Below are 21,320 nucleotides of genomic sequence, written 5' to 3'. Positions count from 1 at the left end.
ACTAGACTTAGATAATAGTTAGGTGCTTAAGCCAGGGTGTCACTCTACTGTATTGCATAAAACATGTCTGATTATATTTGGTTCATTCTCTAATATAAGGCCATTGTTTAAAACAATAAAGGCTCAGTTCATATAGCACACTGAGTAAAAACCAAGAAACCAGTTAAAGCTCACCTTATAAGTCCAGCCAATCTAGGGTCAATGTTATGATTTTAAAGTCTTGTATTTGTGTGTATGTGTGTGTGCTTTTTCATATTTTATAATTTACTTTTTATGTGATTATTTTTAGGGATGGCAAGCTGGATATAAATTCTTATCTACAAAGAGAGAGAGAGCGAGAGCAAAAAAACACTCTAATTCTGTGATTTATTGAAATAAACTTGTACTACAGTTTCTTTCCTGGCTGTGTAGTATAAGAGTTATTGTGATAGTGCACAATTAATTTATATTAATCAATGCCTTAAGATCTGTTAACAATAGTCAGAGAGTTATAGGGCTTTAAGAGGAGGAAAGAGGGTGACTTCTCATTTTCCAAGATTTTGTTATATGCACAAAGCATGTTAACAAAAGACCTAACAATCACTGCATGCAGAAAACTTTTTTGTGTCAGTAGAATGAAGTTTGGGGCCATCAGTTAACTAAGTTATGCAAATGAGAATCTTTGAGCAGAGCTTAATCAGAGACATACAGTTTCAGTTTCTTGCCATGGTAAACAATTCATTTGCATGTCTTGATTCAGGTCATACTAAAAGAAAGTTTCCTCAAAAACAGTTGGTTTGGGTAACATTTCAATGTAAGAAACAACTATAATAAATCAAATATGCTCCCTACATATCTTATCTTGTTTATTCTTTAATTAATTTGTTAAATGTAGGATTTAGGTCATTTGATTTGTTTATAAGCAAATGGGAAAACATGCTAATTGTCCCTGTTTCATTTTAGTGGTCCTGATGGTCTGTTTAACCTGGGACATAACATTTTCATGATTCTATCTGTAGAAAAAAAAAACATACAAATGCAACATAATCTTTATTTTAAGCAAAAATCTCTGAATCCCATACATATTCAAGAAACAGTCTTAAGAAAAACATGTTGAATGGTTGCAGTCTTTTCTTTGGACGTATGCTCAGAGAGGCATACATACACATGAAGCTGGGGACGGCAGAATTTTCTGAGAAGCCATAGAGAATGTGTGGAATAATAAAATAACTTCATTAACTTGCCTTCTGGTAAACGGGTGCTTGGTGACTTGGTTATACACACCATGGTAGCCTTTTCCTGATAGTACCCATAACATTTTCAAAATTCCACATTGTCCACCAATCCTAAATAGTTGGGGATCCCTCATCTTAATATGGCTATGCAGGACTGCTGCATTCATAATGATCTGAATGTAGGCATAAAATGAATTGGTAGATGAGATAAATATCACAAACCTTTTTATTAGCAAGATTTTCAAATAAAACCAGAAAAATATTCTAGTTTACCAACCAACATACACTTTATATCTATGAAAGCAAACATCTTTGGCACTGAGATACATCATTAAAACAAAGCATCAACAATGTCTTTTGGCTGATGACAAAATATTACCTAATAAACAATAAACCCATACAAAAAAGTAGCAGAATACAATTCCCAATACATTGCACAGAAAATGAGGGTATTGATCCATTAATATAGTCAGACACTTAGTAATAATTTCAAATATATAATATTATATTTTGACTTAAAGTATCAAGTGCTGTGACAAATTTACTGAAAAGAGACTAAAAGAAAAAGGAAATACCTACAGTTTGAGATTCTATGTCCAATAGTTCAATCATTGTAGAAATTCAATAAATACTACGAAAAGGTATTTATTTAACTGTCCAGAAGAAAAGCATATAACCAAATCTTTCAGCAGACATAAAAACCAAAAGGACATTAGCTGGTTTTATAAGCTGAAGCCATATTGATGTGTTTAATGATTTTTCAAATTTAACATGCTTCTAAGTCCACTGCAAAATGCCTGACATTGTGACAAGATGGCACATATGTAGGGATCTCTCACAAGGATCTTATCAGCTACTGAGTTATGTGTCTCCACCTAGATTACATTTCTCTGAAATCAAGAATTGGGAATGAAATATAATAATAGTGCCATGTGCTTCAGGAGTTCAGTAAGGTATTTGTCCATCTGTAACCTATTTCTTGCTAAGATAGAGCAATCTGAGACAGCATCACCATCAGATGGAGTCACAACTGGCTGACCAACTGCACTCAACATGTAGTCCTCAATAGGACTACATCTATACGGAGGGAAGTTTTCAGTGGGATACCCAAGGTTCTGTCTTAGGTCCAGTACTTTTCAACATCTTCATAGATGATTTGGATGAAGGGATAGAAGGGAACTGATCAAATTCATAGACAGTGCCAAGCTAGCAAACACTTTAGAAGATAAGCTCAAGATCTAGAAAGATTTTGACAGACTTGAACACTATCCACAAAATGCAATTCAGTGGTGAGAAAAGTAACATTTTACACTTAGGAAAGAAAAATCAAATGCACAGTTATAGAAAAGATGCCACTTGGCTCAATAGTACTAACTGTGAGAGGGATCTAGGAATCCAAGTGGACACCACTTAATTAGAGCTAGCAAGGTTCTTCAGCTGCCAAAACTGTCAATGTAGTTCTAGGCTTCATCAACAGAGGAACAGTCTGTTCAAAAACACGTTAGTGCTGCTATATATTATATTGCCTTGGTGAGACCACATTTGGAATACTGCATCCATTTCTGGTCACCATGAAATAAAAAAGATGTTGAGACTCTAGAAAAAGTGCAGAGAAGAGCAACAAAGATGATTATTGGGCCGGAGGCTAAAACATATAATGAACAGTTGCAGGAACTGGGTATGTCTAGTTTAATGAAGAGAAGAACTGGGGTGACATGACAGCAGTGTTCCAACATTTGAGAGGTTTCACAAAGAAGAAAGAGTCAAGCTATTCTCCAAAGCAAGATGGCAAGAGGGCAAGATGAGAAGCAATGGATGGAAACTTATCAAAGACAGATCCAACCTAGAACTAAGGAGAATTTTTCCTGATAGTGAAAACAATTTGCCTTCAGAAGTTGTGGGGGGCCCACTACTGGAGGTTTTTAAGAAATTAGACAGCCATTTGTCTGGAATGATATGAAGTCTCCTGTTTAGGCATGGAGTTGGACTAGAAGACATCCAAGGTTCCTTCCAACTCTGTCACTCTGTATTCTGCTAGTGGTATCATTGTGCACATGACTAAGGACATATGCAAAAGGCAACTGGATCTATTTTTGCTTTTCTGTTAACTATGGAAAATTTATCTGAGAGAGATTGAATTACCAAAATTATATATGATTTTTATATATAGATTGACCTTGACAGAATTCTATCACTTTTGTTCAATAAATGGCCAAATTTAAGCAGATTTTCAGTGTTCTGAAAATGCCTATACCCAGTAGAATATTTGCTCTGCTTTCATCTCTGGGGAAAGTCAATCCAAAAAGTTATTTATTTCTCCAATTTTTATGGACAAGTGCTTCATTTGGTTAATGGAATGTCATCAATGGTCTGAAAATGTTGCCCAAGAGGCATATCCCAATTTTTATTGGAATGCACAATGTAACTTTTTCTCTCTTATTCCATGTTGTTAAGAAAAGAAAATTTAATCAAGACTCATTAATAATTTAATTCTCATAGTTTTAATGAAACACACATTAAGAATTAAATATCAAAATTCAGATGATTATCTGTAAAACATGCATCACTTAGAAAGAGATTGCCTGCCCATACAAAATTAGAAAATGGATGTGCAAAGCACACGGTCACTATTCCCTGAAAACAATTCTTTTTCTTACTCTGACTTCATGAATTCCATTCTTTAGTGTTACATTTAAAAGAATAATTTTATCCTTGTTACAAAATATGGGAATATTTACTTTTTGATATTATGATTGGAGAATGAGACAGGGATTGTTAATTCTTGGAGTATTTGATTTTATAAGGCATGTTGGAATATTTTTTAAAATCTCTTGCCTGCTCTCAGTTGCTATTATTTTAATGAGCAAAAAAAAAAAGAGATGGACAAGACAAATATGCAGAAGATTCTGTACATGTTATCTGCACACTGATGAGAAGAGATTGCAGAGGACTGAATTTTTTGGCAATTCAGTTCTTCACAGAAATAAAGTGGATGCTACGTTGAGGTTCCACAAGTAACAAAAACAAGAAAGCAATGGCACAATGCAGAAGAAGACTTACATTTGGACATAGTCCATGCATAACTCTTTGCACACTGGAAAATGTTCAGTAATATTCCAAGATCCTAGACCAGGGGTACACAACCTTGGCTCTTTTATGACTTGTGGACTTCAACTCCCAGAATTCCTGAGCCAGCCATTCCAGCTCAGGAATTCTGGGAGTTGAAGTCCACGAGTCATAAAAGAGCCAAGGTTGCCTACCCCTGTCCTAGACAGATAGTGCTCTACCATTTTAGGTTGCATTAAGAAAACAATAAATACGTTTATAAGAATAAAACTAAGAATGCAGGAGCTACATAAACACCACTTTCATCCCTAGATTGTGTCTTCTTAGTGATAGTGAACATTCTGAGCTTTGAAAATGTAATCTATGTAAAAAGGTAGATTACAACCATTTAAAATGGCACACATTTGCTTTTAGATCGTCATACTTAAGTACAGAATACTTTGTAGTTAGACTTGCAAAAATTAATCATTTCAGACTTGATCAAATCCAACAACAGATTGCAGTGCATCTCTGTGTCATGACATCTTGGGTTTCAACAAAGAGAAGGAGGCTGAATATCAATGGAGAAATAATTGTCGAATGAAAAATAGGGTTCCTTGAAATCCCTTATAAAATAAATACATAGAGAATATCACCAAAACATTATTTTCCTTGGAAAACTCAATAAAAAGCTATACAGCTTCTCTTTTAGCCTAAAGATTAAAAAATGCAGAACATTGTTCATTCTAAGATAGCATCTCCCCTACTATCAAATCTGTGGTTAGTTCATATGAAAGTCCGTAAAATATTGTTTTTTAAAGATCTTTGCATAAATTGTGCATGTTTTTGGATATATGATGAAATAAAGTTTAATTTATGTGTTTGGTGATCTTTGTAGCGAACAAGGATGTATTTAATAGAATGATTCTGATTTAGCAACACTCCATTTATTTGTCTCCCAAAATTTTCTGTTTTTCCCTGATTTTTAGATGGCATTAAAAAACTTAAAGCCATATTAAAATATTTTAGGGCTTTTTTTTTTTTACAAATGTTATGCATCTCTTATCTCCTACAACTATGTAGCTGATCTCAATCATAGAGGTCTGGTTTTGAAGAAAGCATGTGATTATGGGCTACAGATTGTTCTTCCCAGCTATAAAACATAAAGCCATTGTTGCTTAATTAATTATTACATACTCAAATAAAATAAAAATGTGGAATTCTTAGTGCTCTCCAAGCCTGATTGTTTGCATGCAAACATTTCATTACCCGCCTAGATAACTTCATTAATGTGAGTCACCAATGATTTTATTTAGTTGGCTAATTAAATATCTGTAAGAAAACAATCAGACTCAAAGAGCACCAACACAGTTCAACCCTGAGCTATAAATATTCTCTTTTATTGAAACTAAAAATGACAAATCTATGATCCTAACGCACCCTCTGATTCTCACCGCAATTCTGTGCAGGTGTCCTCATTTCAAAAGCCCTTTATAGACAATAATTGTGGGAAGTGTCAATGAGTGGATAAAATGGAAGAATCAGAGAAGGAAATGTTATAAACAAAGGGACTGTCATAAAGAAAGAAAAAGGAGTGTTAGAAAGAGAGAGAGAAAAGAGGTTTTACAACCCAGTTTGAGCTCCAACATCCATCTCTTCTGGCACTGATTATCATAAACTGTTCTCCCCTCTACCAAAATAGGAATGCATGACTTGACAGAAGTGCCCTCCATTCTGAAGCAAAAACATACTTTGGGCTACACTGTCAAACACTTGCCAAACTGCAACTTTAGGATACCTCTTCCATGGAGCTGGAGAATCTGGTTATACTCTTTGGGCATGGCATGGAAACCAGGCTTTGGAAGTTGGTTGTCATAGTAGTGATGACTTATAGGGACGCCTGCTATGCTTTTGGAGAAAGGCCAAAAACCATACAGCTTCACATTCTCACAGAGTTCCATTGCTGCACTGGTGATCATGAAGCCAGAAGACAGACGATAGGCTTTGACACCCTTAGTTCTCCAGAATTGAGCAAGACTTTTGAGATACCTTGGATAGAAAAATATGGCCTTCTGCTTCGCACTGAACTCTTTCAGGGTGTGATGTACTTTGAAAGATGCTGCTGTGTTGCTTCTAAAGGAAAAAGCAGGTAGCAAAAGGAAAGCTTCTCCATAACTTGCAATGTTTTCCAGGAAGGTGGCCTTCTGATCATTCAGTCTGTTATATCTGGTCATAAGAACAAAGACACTAGATCTGGATATGTGCTAAAAATGCAGAGCACCTACCTTAAGCAGCAGTAGTTTAACTATAGACAGGCAGACAGGACGAGCTTACAGTTTATTTAAATTTACCAGTATTTAGTTCGGAGACAAAGTGAGCCACTTTTAACAAAATGACTATGCAAATTTTGTTTTGTGGAGTATCTATTTCCCCTTTTTCCTTTTGGTTCCTATGTTCAGTCAATACATAACATAAAAGTAGCTTCAGCACTGAAGCAAAACCCTAAGGAGCACTGAGAAACAAGAAAGTCCATTGCCACTTCTTAGATAATGGTTTTCATTATTCAAATATTTTCTTGATCTCATAGCGATGGAGAAATTTGTGGGAACAGAAACTATACTTTTCCAATAATGAAAAACATAAGAGGTCTCTCTTTGCATTAGCCTGCCTTTTTAAGAGGGAGTTTGGGACCATTAATGAAGCCAGTAGAACTGAGAAGCCATGGTGATGATGATGACACACTGGTGAGCTTCTGGGATGTTTAGCCTAATAATTAAACAAAGATTGCAAATAATACCACAGTTATACTCACTTCTGAGCTATAATGCTTGGGTTAATAGTTACAAGGTTTGTCTTATTGCCAACATCTTGACTGACACTTCCACTGGTCGGGGGAAGGTTGCACCTGTAATTTTACAAAAGGTGTTTAGATTCCACTCCTATTCTTCTATTATAGCAATCAGATTTCTCTCAAGTATTAAAAGATACATTAAATTTACCAAATCAGGCACTATCCAACTTCTAGCCAGTTGAATTCTGAGAACTGGAATTTCATCACTTTTATAGTCTCATCACTGCATCTGAAGGATTGTATTTCTAAGGCTTATTCTAAATAAGGAATTAATGGAATATGTTTTGGCATAACAGCATGCTGAAAATGTATCATATCTGAGGCTCAAAATTAGGAATCATAACTAACTTACATCATTCCTTCTATAAAATGGGACAATGACCAATTATTTAGATGCATTTGAAATGACAAATTTACGTATCTACTAAAAATGAGTAACTGATACCATGTCATCCCTCTTGTCAGCCTTTCAAAAGGAAAATAGATGGAACAGCAGTAATTCTTCATATGTAAGGTTGTTCTTAAATCCAGTTATGTTTGCAACAAGCTACAATGAAAAATTGTTGAAAAATTGTCTTCATTCACTGGAAAACCTCAGTATTAAGCTCACCTCAACACATGTATGGATCTCTCACCTCAACACATGTATGGATCTGATGAAGCAGATTTCATTACATAGCAATAAAAAAGCAAATATAGCAGAATAACCCAATTTAACCCTTTGCTTGATATTTCACTTAGAACTTACCATATTGTATATTGAACATCTAAACTCTAGCACAATCAGCTGCTACTGAAAGGTGGGAACAAACAATATTATTTTTGCAATTAATGACCTTTACATTCTTTTACAACATGTTCCTTAGATGTGAGGTAGGTTATAACTTCAGCCATCTGTAGCCAACATAACCACATTGGAAAAGGCTGATTCACTCCCTTTCTTATTAATGGACTGTGGTGAGTTGATTATTATACTTAATAATTCTTACCTAAACACAAAGTCAGATTTATCAATTTCAGCTCCACAATTAGAACTCTTGAGATTTCCTCCATTTCCAACAACTGCACACTGTTTGAAAGGAAAATCCAGAGGCTGAGACTGAAAACAAGAGACAGCGACAAGTTTAAAAGGGCAAGGGCATGCAATTCTTTTCGTATTTAAAGTAGTTACTGAGTGATGCAGATAGATCACTATCTCTACTGCTGGTGAGTATAACTCTCCTATCTTTAAACTCCCAGTATTTTCCAGGGGCCAAATAATTCTGCGTACACACATTGCATTAAGTCAATTTTAATTTAATCATGGTTTGTTGAAATGTCACTGTGCAAAGCCATAAACATGGTCTACAACATTATAATAGCAGCATTTACATACCAATCAAGATTAAACTATATAAGAGTTTAACATGAAATGTGAATCTAGCCAATGAATGGATATCCTCCTATAGTGTATCTCCATAATTTCTTACCATATGTGCTTTCTAAAATGCTAGAACATGAAGTATGAAGCAATTTTACATTTGAGTCATTGTATTTTGTCTAATCATAACTTTCAAGCTGACAATAGTTTCTCAAACAAGAGACATTCCCCATTTCTGGTGAGGTGGGATTGGACTTCACATCTGATTAGAGCTGAATAGAGTAATTTTTTTAACTATTCTTGTCAAAACTGAACCTGTACCTCTTTTTGGTCTTATACTGTTTTGTTTATGATATCAACAGAGCTTTTCTTACCTCTGGCAACATCTGAAATATGTCCTCTGTAATGTGGATGGTTTTTTTATTGTCCACTTCATAAGTCATGTTGCTTCCCAATGGGGTATTATTTTGAGAAGCAATAAAATTATGCACAGCATCACAGCATGAAGCAAGCTCTGCCCTAAAGTTCATAATAAAAATGAAAGACCAGTATAATGAGTTTAGTAGAGATATCAGTATGATAATAATCATTATAAAATAAAATTAACTTCTGATTCATATTATTTATTATTATAAACATGCATGAATGTCCCCAGCAAGACATTCTTGAGATAAGTTGGATTTCAATTCATATAATTCATCCAGTTTGGCCAACAAAGGCTAGCTGAGGATTTCAAGAGTTGGAATGCAACATATTTTTGAGGACATCATGTTGAAGAAGGTTCATCAAGAACTTTTCTGGATTACTGAGCTTTATTTTCAAGCAATGAAACACCAAAGTTATTATATAGGTCTATGTACTTATTTTTTTATGTAAGGGAAAAACCAGGATTACTGGACAACAATGAGAAAATGCTATTGCTGCAAACTTTGTTTTGGAATTCTTCAAAGAAGAATTCTTCTCCAGTTAAGGAAAGCACATGGCAGCAAAAATTGATTATTAGGTGGCCTAATAATCATTGATCATTAGGTGGCCAAAGTGTTTGAGTTTTAATTTCAGGATCTGGCCTTCTAAAGGGCAGTCAGGGTTGATCTCCTCTAGGACTGACCAGTTTGATACCCTTGCAGTCCAAGGGACTCGCAGGAATCTTCTCCAGCACCATAGTTCAAAGGCCTCAATTCTTTGGCGCTCAGCCTTTCTTATGGTCCAACTTTCACTGCCATACATTGCAACTGGGAAGACCATAGCCTTGACTATACACACTTTTGTTGGCAGGGTGATGTCTCTGCTTTTTAGTGTGCTGTCTACATTTGCCATGGCTTTCCTCCTGAGGAGCAAGCGTCTTTTAATTTCTTGGCTGCAGTCCCCATCTGCGGTGATCTTGGAGCCCAGGAAAATAAAATCTGTCACTACCTCCATTTCTTCCCCATCTATTTGCCAGGAATTGAGAAGGCCATGATCTTGGTTTTCTTAATGTTAAGTTTTAAGCCAACTTTTGCACTCTCATTCTTCACCCACAACAAGAGGCTCTTTAGTTCCTCTTCACTTTCTTCCATCAGAGTAGTATCATCTGCATATCTTAGGTTGTTGATATTTCTCCCGGCAATCTTAATTCCAGCTTTGGATTCATCTAGCCCTGCCTTTTCATGATGTGCTCTGCATATAAGTTAAATAGGCAGAGCGACAGTATACAGCCTTGCTGGACTCCTTTCCCAATTTGGAACCAATCAGTGGTTCCGTGTCCAGTTCTCACTTTTGCTTCTTGACCCACATATAGGTTTCTCAAGAGACAAATAAGATGGTCTGGTACTCCCATCTCTTTAAGAACTTGCCACAGTTTGTTGTGCTCCACACAATCAAAGGCTTTAGCATAGTCAATGAAGCAGAAGTAGATGTTTTTCTGGAACTCCCTAGCTTTCTCCATGATCCAGCATATGTTGGCAATTTGATCTCTAGTTACTTTGCCTCTTCGAAATCCTGCCTGTACTTCTGGTAGTTCTCGATCCACATACTGCTGGAGTCTAGCTTGTAGGATTTTAAGCATAACTTTACTAGCATTTGAAATGAGTGCAATGGTGCGATAGTTTGAACATTCTTTGGCACTGCCTTTCTTTGGAATTGGAATGTAAACTGATCTTTTCCAATCCTGTGGCCACTGTTGAGTTTTCCAAATTTGTTGGCAAATTGAGTATAGCACTTTTACTGCATCGTCTTTTAAGATTTTGAATAGCTCAGCTGGAATACTGTCACCTCCACTAGCTTTGTTGTTGCTCAGCTTTCCTAAGGCCCATTTCACTTCACATTCTAGGATGTCTGGCTCGAGGTCAGTGACCACCTCATCGTGGTTATCAGGGATGTTAAGCTCATTCTTGTATAGTTCTTCTGTGTAATTTTTCCACCTCTTCTTAATCTCTTCTGCCTCTGTTAGGTCCCTGCCATTTTGGTCCTTTATCATGCCCATTTTTGCATGAAACGTTCCCTTCATCTCTCCAATTTTCTTGAAGAGATCTCTAGTCCTCCCTATTCTATTGTTTTCTTCTATTTGTTTACACTGTTCATTTAAGAAGGCATTCTTATCTCTTCTAGCTATTCTCTAGAATTCTGCATTCAGTTGGGTGTATCTTTCTTTTTCTCCCTTGCCTTTTGCTTCCCTCCTTTCCTCAGCTATTTGCAAAGCTTCCCCAGACAGCCATTTTGCTTTCTTGCATTTCTTTTTCTTTGGGATGGCTTTAGTTTCTACCTCTTGTACAATGTTGTGAACCTCCGTCCATAGTTCTTCAGGCACTCTGTCTATCACATCTAATTCCTTAAATCTATTTGTCACCTCTACTGTGTATTTATCAGGGATATGATTTAGTTCATATCTGAGTGGCCTAGTGCTTTCCCCTACTTTCTTCAGTTTAAGCCTAAATTTTGCAACGAGAAGCTCATGGTCTGAGCCACAGTCAGCTCCTGGTCTTGTTTTTACTGACTCTATAGAGCTTCTCCATCTTTGGCTGCAGAGCACATAGTCAATCTGATTTCTGTGTTGACTGTCTGGTGATGTCCATGTGTAGAGCCATCTCTTGGGTTGTTGAAAAAGAGTGTTTGCAATGGCCATTGTATTCTCTTGACAAAATTCTGTCAGCCTGTGCCCTGCTTCATTTTGTATTAAAAGTCCAAACTTGCCTGTTATTCCAGTTATCTTTTGACTTCCTACTTTAGCATTCCAATTCCCCATGATGATAAGGACATCATTTCTGGGTGTTAGATCTATAAGGTGCTGTAGGGCTTCATAGAACCGGTCAATTTCATCCTCTTCAGCACCGGTGGTTGGGGCATAGACTTGGATTACTGTGATATTGAATGGTTTGCCTTGGATTCGAACTGAGATCATTCTGTCATTTTGGGGATTGTATCCCAGTATTGCTTTTCCTACTGTTTTATTGACTATGAAGGCTACTCCATTTCTTCTGAGGGATTCTTGCCCGCAGTAGTATATCTGATGGTCATCTGAATTAAATTCACCCATTCCTGTCCATTTTAGTTCGCTGATTCCTAAGATGTCAATGTTCAGTCTTGTCATCTCTTGTTTGACCACGTCCAGCTTTCCTTGATTCTTTACAGCATCGGATTTTCCTTTCACCACCAGATACATCCACAGCTGAGCGTCCTTTCGGCTTTGGCCCAGTCACTTCATTCTTTCTGGCGCTACTAGTACTAGCCCTCTGCTCTTCCTCAGTAGCATATTGGATGCCTTCCAACCTGAGGGGCTCATGTTCCAGCATAATATCTTTTTGCCTTTTGGTACTGTCCATAGGGTTTTCATGGCAAAGAGACTGGAGTGGGTTGCCATTTCCTTCTCCAGTGGATCACATTTTGTCAGAACACTCTGCTATGACCTTTGCATCTTGGGTGGCCCTGCATGGCATAGCTCATAGCTTCATTGAATTACGCAAGCCCCTTCGCCACAACAAGACAGTAATACATGAAGGGGAGGACTCATGCTCAGGCTTTATAGATAATAACCAACATCTTGAATTGCACCCAGAAAAAGCAGCTGCCAATGCATCTCATGGAACAGCAGTGTAACATTGTCCACTCTAGGGCCCCCCAAAATTCCCTGCACTGCTGCACTATGCACAAGTTGAAGCTTCCGAATGCTTTTCAAGGTTAGCCCCATGTAGAGCACATTGCGGTAGTCCAAGTGTGAGATGACCAGGACTTGAATGACTGAGCACAAGGACACCTGATCCAGAAAGGCCACAATTGGCATACCACCTGAAGTTCTGCAAAGGCTCTCTTGCCTTTGAGCAGGAATTATGAGTCCAGGAGAACCTTCAAGTTGCAGGCTGGATCCATCTGGGGTAGTGCCACCCCATGCAGAATTAAAGATGTCAAAGTTCTGGATTTTGGAGTCCCATGCAGCTGAAACCATTCAGTCTTGCCAGGATTCAGCCAAAGCCTCTGTTCCCCATCCAGGCCCCCACAGCCTCCTGATGATCTCCATGTCTAACTTCCTCACAGTAATCATTACACAACAGCAGTTGCTACTTTATAATCAATCCTCCAAGGAAGAAAATAGGGTGCACAATGTGTCACAAATTAAGAGAGAAATTTTTATGAAATATTTTAATTCTGTAAGGCTTTACTTACCCTATTACTACCCTGAAGAGCATAGTTCAAAGGATCCAATACATATATGAAAAAAATCATGATTTTTATTCATTATTAATACTATTTCATTCATTCATTCATTCAGTCATTCAGTCATTTATTTATTTATTAAAACATTTATATAGTCACCTACCTTTTAACCAACTCTGGGCGGCTCCTAATCAAAAGCTAAAACATCACATACAACCATATTAAATCTATGAATAAACACACTAAAATCTTAAAAACAAAAACCTGGGATCAAGTCAAATTTCTAATATTCAGTCATCTAATCTTATCCCAGTGTTTGGGGAAAAAGTCAGGTCTTCAAAGGCTTTATGAAAGGCTAACAGGGTAGAGGCTTGCTAAACTTCAAGTGGGAGAGGGTTCCATAGGGCAGGGACTGCTACAGAAGAGGCACACTTCCTAGCTCCCATCAGATGGCAATATTTAAGGGAAGGGAGTAGAAGTGTGTGCACACTATCTGACCTGGTAGGATGGGTAGATTTATGGAATTAAGAATTAATGATTTAAGGAAAAGTGATCCCACATACAAACTGGCCATGTGCCATATAGGGCTTTAAAGGTGATGACCAACATCTTAAATTGCATTCAGAGAAACCTGGAAGCCAACACAGCTCATGCAACAAAGGTGTTACATGGGCAAATCTAGGGCCCACATTAATGTATGCACTTCTGCATTTTGAACCAGTTAAAGTTTGAGGGGTACCTTCAAGGGCACCCCATGTAGAATAATAAAAAGGAGTCCCTGATGATTTTACTCTGCTAGTTGTTGCTGGTTATAGGAGATGGTGCTCATCTCCATTTCAGAGCCTTTGAGCCAGCGCTGTCTAAAGATATTTCCACAATCATGTGGCCAGCATGACTTCACAGAGCACTGTTACTTTCCCTATTTATCTACTTGCAATTGCATGCTTTTGAACTGTTGGATTGTCAGGATGGGAACTCATCCTGTCGTGTGACTGTTGGGTCTCAAGCCTGGGCTATCAGCTTTCTGGTTGACAAGCCCAGTGTCTTAACTGCTGAGCCACTGCTGGAGAGTGCACTGCTGTAATACAAATACAAATACAAATTCTACTATATTTTATGCAATGTTTTCAGGTTAAATCTGCATTTACAAAGTATATTTATGTAAAAAGAGAACTGTGTACTGTTGTATGCAAGAATCTGGTTGAACTGATTTGAATATCAGTTAAAATGTCTCTGTGATCTATAATATTCAGAGGCAAAGCTATTCCCAACCCAGAGAGCATTACTGCAATATAATCAGAAATGGCCCAATATTTTTTAAAATTAGAAACTACTGTAATACAAAAGATTTTGGATTTTTTATGCTTCATCTCATGAGGTAAATGCAATCAAGCAGTATCATGTTAATACTATGTATCAGTGGGACAAGAGACAACATAGGAATATTTGTTAACTATTCCTTCCTCATTTCTTAAGATGAATACAATTGTGCCAGAATAAATATTGGTAATGTTTTGATTTTAGCACCTGAAATTACACACACTTTACTCTTCGAGAATCATTAAACAACATTTGGACTACGCATCACCTTGATTTAATCATACCTTGGGATGTGAGATCTTACTATCTAGTATTTATAAAATGTACATATTTTATGAAAATACCTTCCCTTGATGTAAAATAAATTAGTAGCACAAAACAAAGATTCCTCTTTCAGACAATGGAACAAACCTCCTATCTGTTTAATGAAAAGAAAGACCAGGGGTGACCGGATAGCAGTGTTCCAATATTTCAGGGGCTGCCACAAAGAAGAGGGAGTCAAGCTATTCTCCAAAGCACCTGAAAGCGGGATAAGAAGCAATGGATGCAAACTAATCAAGGAAAGAAGCAACCTAGAACTAAGGAGAAACTTCCTAATAGTTAGAACAAGTAATCAGTGGAACAACCTGCCTCCAGAAGTTGTGAATGCTCCAACACTGGAAGTCTTTAAGAAGAGATTGGACAGCCATTTGTCTGAAATGGTATAGGGTTTCCTGCATGAGCAGGGGGTTGGACTAGAAGACCTCTAAGGTCCCTTCCAACTCTATTGTATTGTATTGTATTGTATTGTATCATATTACTTATAGCAATATAAAAATATTTCTTTCAAGTCAGAATCAGTATCTTCCTGGGCATATTTATGTAGTTTTCTTAGCAGCAATATGAAACCGCTTTGCAGCTGCCATTTTCTGAGGTATTTTCAGTTTTATTTTTTCTCAATCCCAAAGTTTTGGGGTTTTCTATGATCCCCATTCAAATGCTATCAGGCTTGCTTAGCTTTTGGAGACCAGTCGAGCTCAGCCAAATGCTGCCCCTGCTCAGATTGGTTACCTACAAAGCTTTATTTTAAAAATACTTTATGTAGGTATTAAAGATTAATGTCTAAATTCAGATCACAAAAAGAAACCATCTATACCAGGGCTTTTCAACTAGTGGTACGGGTACCACCTGTGGTACATTGGCACCTGGCAGATGGTATGCAACCATCCTAGAAATGTGGTAGCAGGGGAGGAGAATGAGCTGAACCGGTGGCAGCACCACACAAGCCTGAGCGAGAGATGGCTGGAGCTGCAGGGCTGTCAGGGCTCAGCGGAAGCGCCAGGATCAGTGCCATGCTCCAGCTGGAGCTCGGCGCTGATCCCAGCGCTTCTGCTGAGCCCAGAAGAAGCGCTGATCAACTGGAAAGCAGCACTGATCCTGGTGCTTCTGCTGAGCCCAGAAGAAGCACCGATCAGCTGGAATGTTGCAGCATCTCCAGGGTCTTGTGATTTACATTCAGAAGCTTGGCAACTGATTCATATTTATGATGGTCACAGTGTCCCAGGGTCATGTGAAGTGACCAAAACCTGCTGCAACCACCCAGCAGAGGGGTGTGTGTTGGAAATAAAAACCAAACATCCCCCCACCCCACCCCTGCTCCCAATCCTCAACAGAAATGCTCACAACAATGAAAACCTCCGACAGGAGGAAGAGTGCCACCAGGTGGGCAGGCAGGTGTCTTGCTTGGCTGTGGCTTGGGGGGCACTTTTTTCATTGCCATTGTAACTTTGAACCGTCACTAAGCGAACTGTTGTAAGTCAAGGACTACCTGTACTTCATTACTTTTTTTCTTTTTTTTGGTCATCAAGTTTTTCACACCTTGCTAGGCGACTGGTGGTACTCGGATGTTGCCATATCCTAAAAGTGGTACAATGGGTGAAAAGGTTGAAAAGCCCTGATCTACACAGACTCTCTGTACTATAAAAATTACAGTAGCTTTCCCCAAGGAATCATGACTGGATAGCATACTTTTAAATAAATAGATCTGGTGCATGTTGTATAAATCGAACTCCAGAAGCTACCATTGTAATTATGAAACAAGATATAAAGATTCTATTTGGAAATGATATATTATGCATATCTTTGATATTAACAGCCAGATAATTAAAGGCAATTGGGAAGAGATAGAGGAAAAGATCATTTGCCATTTGTTCCTCCAGATCTAAGCAGATTATTACAAGGCTATTGGGAATCTATGCCTGAATCTCAACAAATGTAAATTAGCTATGGATGATTATAATAAATTATGGTTACTTTTTATTGAAATGCTTATATTTCATGTATGTAATGTCTGTCTGTCTGTATGTTTGTATGTATTTATGTAACTCATATAGCCACCAATCTCCCAAGCAAATGATTCTGGACAGCATACAACAAAACTAAACATGTATGGAATTTTGATATATATTTATGTATATATAAATATATCTGTATCTTTTAAAAAAGATTCATTATAACTTTCTGTGATATTTATTTTTGTTTTATATTCAGTTAATAAAAACATTAAAAAAAATAAAAGCTACTACCCTGAGTGTTTAAAATATGTGCATTCAAAAGTATATGTAGGTATGAAGCGCTGGTTGCCCATTTCTCTCACAAATGAAGACAAAATTACATGTCCCAGGATAATGTTGCAGGATCCAGTTTGAGTCAGTCACTGGGCCAAAGGTTTATTCGTCAAGGTTTTGGGCTCATGCTGGAAGTTTCCTGATGATTGGCTCCAGCATGGGTCTGAAACCTTAGAAAAATAAAAATTTTGCTTCCGGTGACTGATTCAGATTTGATCCTGTATATGCAGGAATCAGCAATATCACTGTCCAAACAGGACATTAGGCTTGTATCAAATAAGTATTAATCAACCCATTTATTTCAGTTCCATTTTTCTTGATTTGAGCCTACAATATTTGAAGAAATTATAAATTACTTAAGGCAGTGAGCACAAATAATACTCCTTTCTCCTCCTGTTTTCCCCAAAATAACAACCCTGTAAGGTGGGCTGATAAAGAATGATTGGCCCAAAGTCACCTAGCTGGCTTTCATGCCTAAGACAGATCAAAAGTAAATTTTGGCACCAGGCAGAGATGTTTTTTTTCTTTCAGTGCTTCTAATACTAATACTTATTTATTTTACATTGGAGCCTTTTAATAAACCTTATTTCCATTGTTTCAGGTTTTCCAACCTAGCAAATATTTAATTTTATTAATTGATACATTTGAACACCAGTTTGGTCCAGTGATTAAGTTTGGTGTGATAGTTATTAGAGATCTGTATTTTCTGATTTGGCTCATAATATCAACAGATACACCCTCATAAGGTGTTCTAGAAAAACGTTTTCTTTTGAAGAGCAATGCAGAATCTCTTAAATCAGATACATTGAAAATGTTTCTGGAATTCTACAGTACATTTCAAATCACCCGCTCCTAAATCACGTTTTTCTTAGCAACTATTGTTGCATATACTGTACCTATTAACATATCTTTCTGCCGTAATAGTTTTCTCCTTTTATTTCCGCTGCAGCTTTAGCCTAGAATTACAGCATTTGTATTTAGGCCAACAACAAACAAAAATGTAGGCTAATTAGCAGGCTGTGTATTTCAACTGAGAATTGATTTGTCACCACAGATGGTGACAGACGACAGACACCCTCTCTGCTTCAAACTTCCTATTTAAAATGATCTGTCTTGGTTGGTGATTGATGTTAAGCTCTCTGCACACTAACTATTCCATCCAGCTCATTAATTAAATACTGGTTTTTTATTGAAAGTTATATGTGGTGCCAAATCCTTGACCATAATCACAGAGTACTATGTCTCTCTCTCTCTCTGTGTATGTGCGTGTTTGTGAATACATTTATAAACAGGATGCTCAAACAATTATTTTAGTCCTGATGGTGCCCAACACTGGTTCTGTACATCTCTGCCATTCTATGCCATGCTTTGTTTGATTTGGGGAGGGGCAACTATGGCCTATCTACCTCAAGGGAGCCCCTATGAATGTCAATTATTTTGTATGACTCTTGTCCTATGAAGATGGATTATCACTGCATGAGAAGGACATAGACCAGAATATGCAACTAATCACATTGGGAGATCAGTAGAAACCAGAAACTTCTCAATCATTCACTGTTTACCTGCCAGGATCAACCTATCTTACCTGCCATCAACACTCAGTACACCTTTTGTAAAAGCATAGAATCTGTTTCTTCCACACTTCTAGAAATATTTTCTGGACTCTGAACCCAAACTTCCCAGAGGATTGTAAGTTTAGTTTTCATAATACATTTGGCTCTTTGCAAGAAACACACAGATGAGCACACAATATGTATTTGAACTAAAAAAAATCCAGGACTACAGTAATTTTTTATAACAGGAAAAGGCTGTTTACTCGTATTTATGAAAAGATCAGAATACTTGCTGTTCTCTGTTTTTTCAAAGAAAGATCCCAGTAAAATTTTAATGGCTAGTTTCTGAAAATTATAAAAAGGAAAAGCACTGAGGAAAGACAACTACATGGAAGCAGATAGTTTTGGTAGGACATTTTCTCACAGAAACATTGACAATTTAGTTGATTACACATGCAGAAATGAAAATATATTTCTATTTTGTATTTCAATTCCCCGGTTACTGACAGAAAATAAAAGGCTTGGGTTTGGAACCTTTATATCATATTTGAATTACAAGAAATACTATATAGAATATTTTTTAAAATCTGCTTTTTAAATTATTTTTATTTTTGACCTGGATTTGCTTTCAAAACTAGTTACTTGCTAAAAATTTCTTTGTGTTATGTATGAGTTATAAAGAAATCAGGAGGTATACGGTATATGGAAGTGGGAGCGCCTTCAAGTCTTGGCAAGATGATTTGGAATTGTTTTGTGTCTAAGATGGGAGTAGAACTCAAAGTTTCTCAGTCTAGTCTGCTACCTTAACCACTACGCCAAACTGGTCTCATTGTATGTGTAATGTATTGGGATTTACTTGAACTGCTTTCATGTGTCTTTTGAATGCTGCTTAAGGTTGCTCAATTGGTGTGTCTGTGTAACAGTCACTGACTTGCCAGACAAGCTGTCTCCAAGAAAATCATTGGAGGATTTGGGGCGGGAATTGGTTCCTTTAAACCTATTGGCCACCGCCTAGTGGCCAACTGTATAAGTAGCTGCTCAGAAGCCTCTGTTCTCAGTTCTGTTCCTGTTTGCTTCAATAAAGCAATGTTCCTGTTTGCAACCTCTCGTCTCTGGTCTCGCTTACTACCTCCAAAGAACTCACTACGCAACAGTATGCATACTCTTTTTCACATTTTATACATCGTCCCTTTAAAATATTAGCTTCTATAGTTTATTTCCACCCCATAAAATGCAGTGTAATATTCTCTACAGCTTCAGGCATCAGCAGGCTTGGATCCAGCCACAAGATGTTGAATGCTATTAAATAGCCTTCTCCAACCGGAAAACTTAAGAGTTGTGCTATGGCTCCATCTCCCAAAATTCCTATATTACCTAAGAACTGCCTAAGCTGTTTCCCAAACTCATCTGGAGAATGTAACACTGAAGGAGGCTTTACAGGAGTCTTCTTTTCAAAAGACTGAAAAGATGAGCAAATGCTCATCCATTCTAAGACACTTTTTGCAATATTTTGAGCAGCAAGAACCAGCCAAAAAGCACATGCACACTGAAATTAGTTTGACTTTCAAGTTCTTAGGTTTGGTATGTTGAACAAAATATAACAGGGCCCCATCACCTTTGACAGCTGTCCTAGAGCAAAATTCTTTCCGGTTCAACATCCTGCCTTCCACAAAGCTAGTTCAGAAACAGAATGTGGTTGCCAATCAATCCCTTTTCTTAATACCCTAGCAGTTGATAAAAGCTTTTATTTAAATCTAGAAGGAGCACGTCACAAATATGATTGCTCACTGTTGGCTGGTCTTTGCTCCACAAAGAAATGTATTTGGGCAAAATAAACTTAATATCTAATATAAATACATGTTCACATAAATGTATAATAAGGACATGCACTGCCCATATATTAGCATCCTACGTAATATCTCATAGAAGGAAGTATTATCTGTATTGTTAAAAAAGTTGCAGGCATTAAGCGAGTTGGTTAATTCTGCAATTCATTCACAAAAACTGAAAGAAAAAGTAATATTACAGATAATTTCTCTAGTTTTCATACCATTGAAAATTGCTCTTATATAGCACTGTATTCCCAAAGTAGTAAAAAAATGCATGCAGTAGTATATTTCAAGTTAGAGAGTTAAAAATAAAATTTTATTATTTCAGTATATCACATTTTCATTAAACTTCTTCTGCAGATGATTCTGCAGAAAACAAGAGACTAAGCTTATGTGTCACACTAGCTAGTTCCATAGATTCAATGGGCCTCATTTCCAAATTCCCTTACCTGAATTTGGCATATTCTTGTGGCCTTCTATTCCAGGTACAGTTCTGTAATTTATCAACTATTTGCAAATAATAATCTTCAGAATATCTAAAAGAAAAAGAATTAAACACATAGCAATGAAACAGAGTTACAATAACATTTCTTTCCCAACATCTGATGAAATAGACATAGAATTTGCTAAGAAAATCCCTGGTCTCCATGGTAAGAGAACAAAGTTTGAAGTGACCTATTGCAAAGTTTTACTTTCTTTGTGACTTGTTGTCAAGCTATGAAAATGTATCTTCTTAGGACTGCCATATTGCTTCTAGCTTGCCTACAGTTGTGAGGGGGTGTGTGAAGAGGGAAGAGCTTGGGATCCACAGATGTTCCCTATCAATGTGAGAACAGAAGATACTGAAAAGATGTTTTGGTGGAGCAGAAGTTTTCTTCTCATAACAACTGCTGGAAGATTAATTGGACAATGTGAC

General features: G+C 37.1%; 1 protein-coding gene across 1 annotated transcript in view; it reads right to left on the bottom strand.

Annotated features, from left to right (window-relative positions):
• Positions 1-6,016: 6,016 nt before the first annotated feature.
• ST8SIA6 (ST8 alpha-N-acetyl-neuraminide alpha-2,8-sialyltransferase 6) overlaps positions 6,017-21,320 on the bottom strand; it is a gene marked incomplete at both ends in the record, with an annotated part of 52,545 nt that continues 37,241 nt past the window's right edge. Inside the window, 5 exons of the mRNA XM_083379036.1 lie at positions 6,017-6,485; positions 7,072-7,164; positions 8,100-8,209; positions 8,845-8,989; positions 20,854-20,940. Of these exons, the coding sequence (XP_083235162.1) occupies positions 6,017-6,485; positions 7,072-7,164; positions 8,100-8,209; positions 8,845-8,989; positions 20,854-20,940 (904 nt within the window). The remainder of the gene's footprint in view (positions 6,486-7,071; positions 7,165-8,099; positions 8,210-8,844; positions 8,990-20,853; positions 20,941-21,320) is intronic.

Source organism: Vipera ursinii (genome assembly GCF_947247035.1).
Source record: "Vipera ursinii genome assembly, chromosome: Z".
Classification (NCBI taxonomy): Eukaryota; Metazoa; Chordata; class Lepidosauria; order Squamata; family Viperidae; genus Vipera; species Vipera ursinii.
The sequence above is the reverse complement of the archived record's forward strand: the minus strand, read 5'-3'. Positions and strand labels throughout refer to the sequence as shown.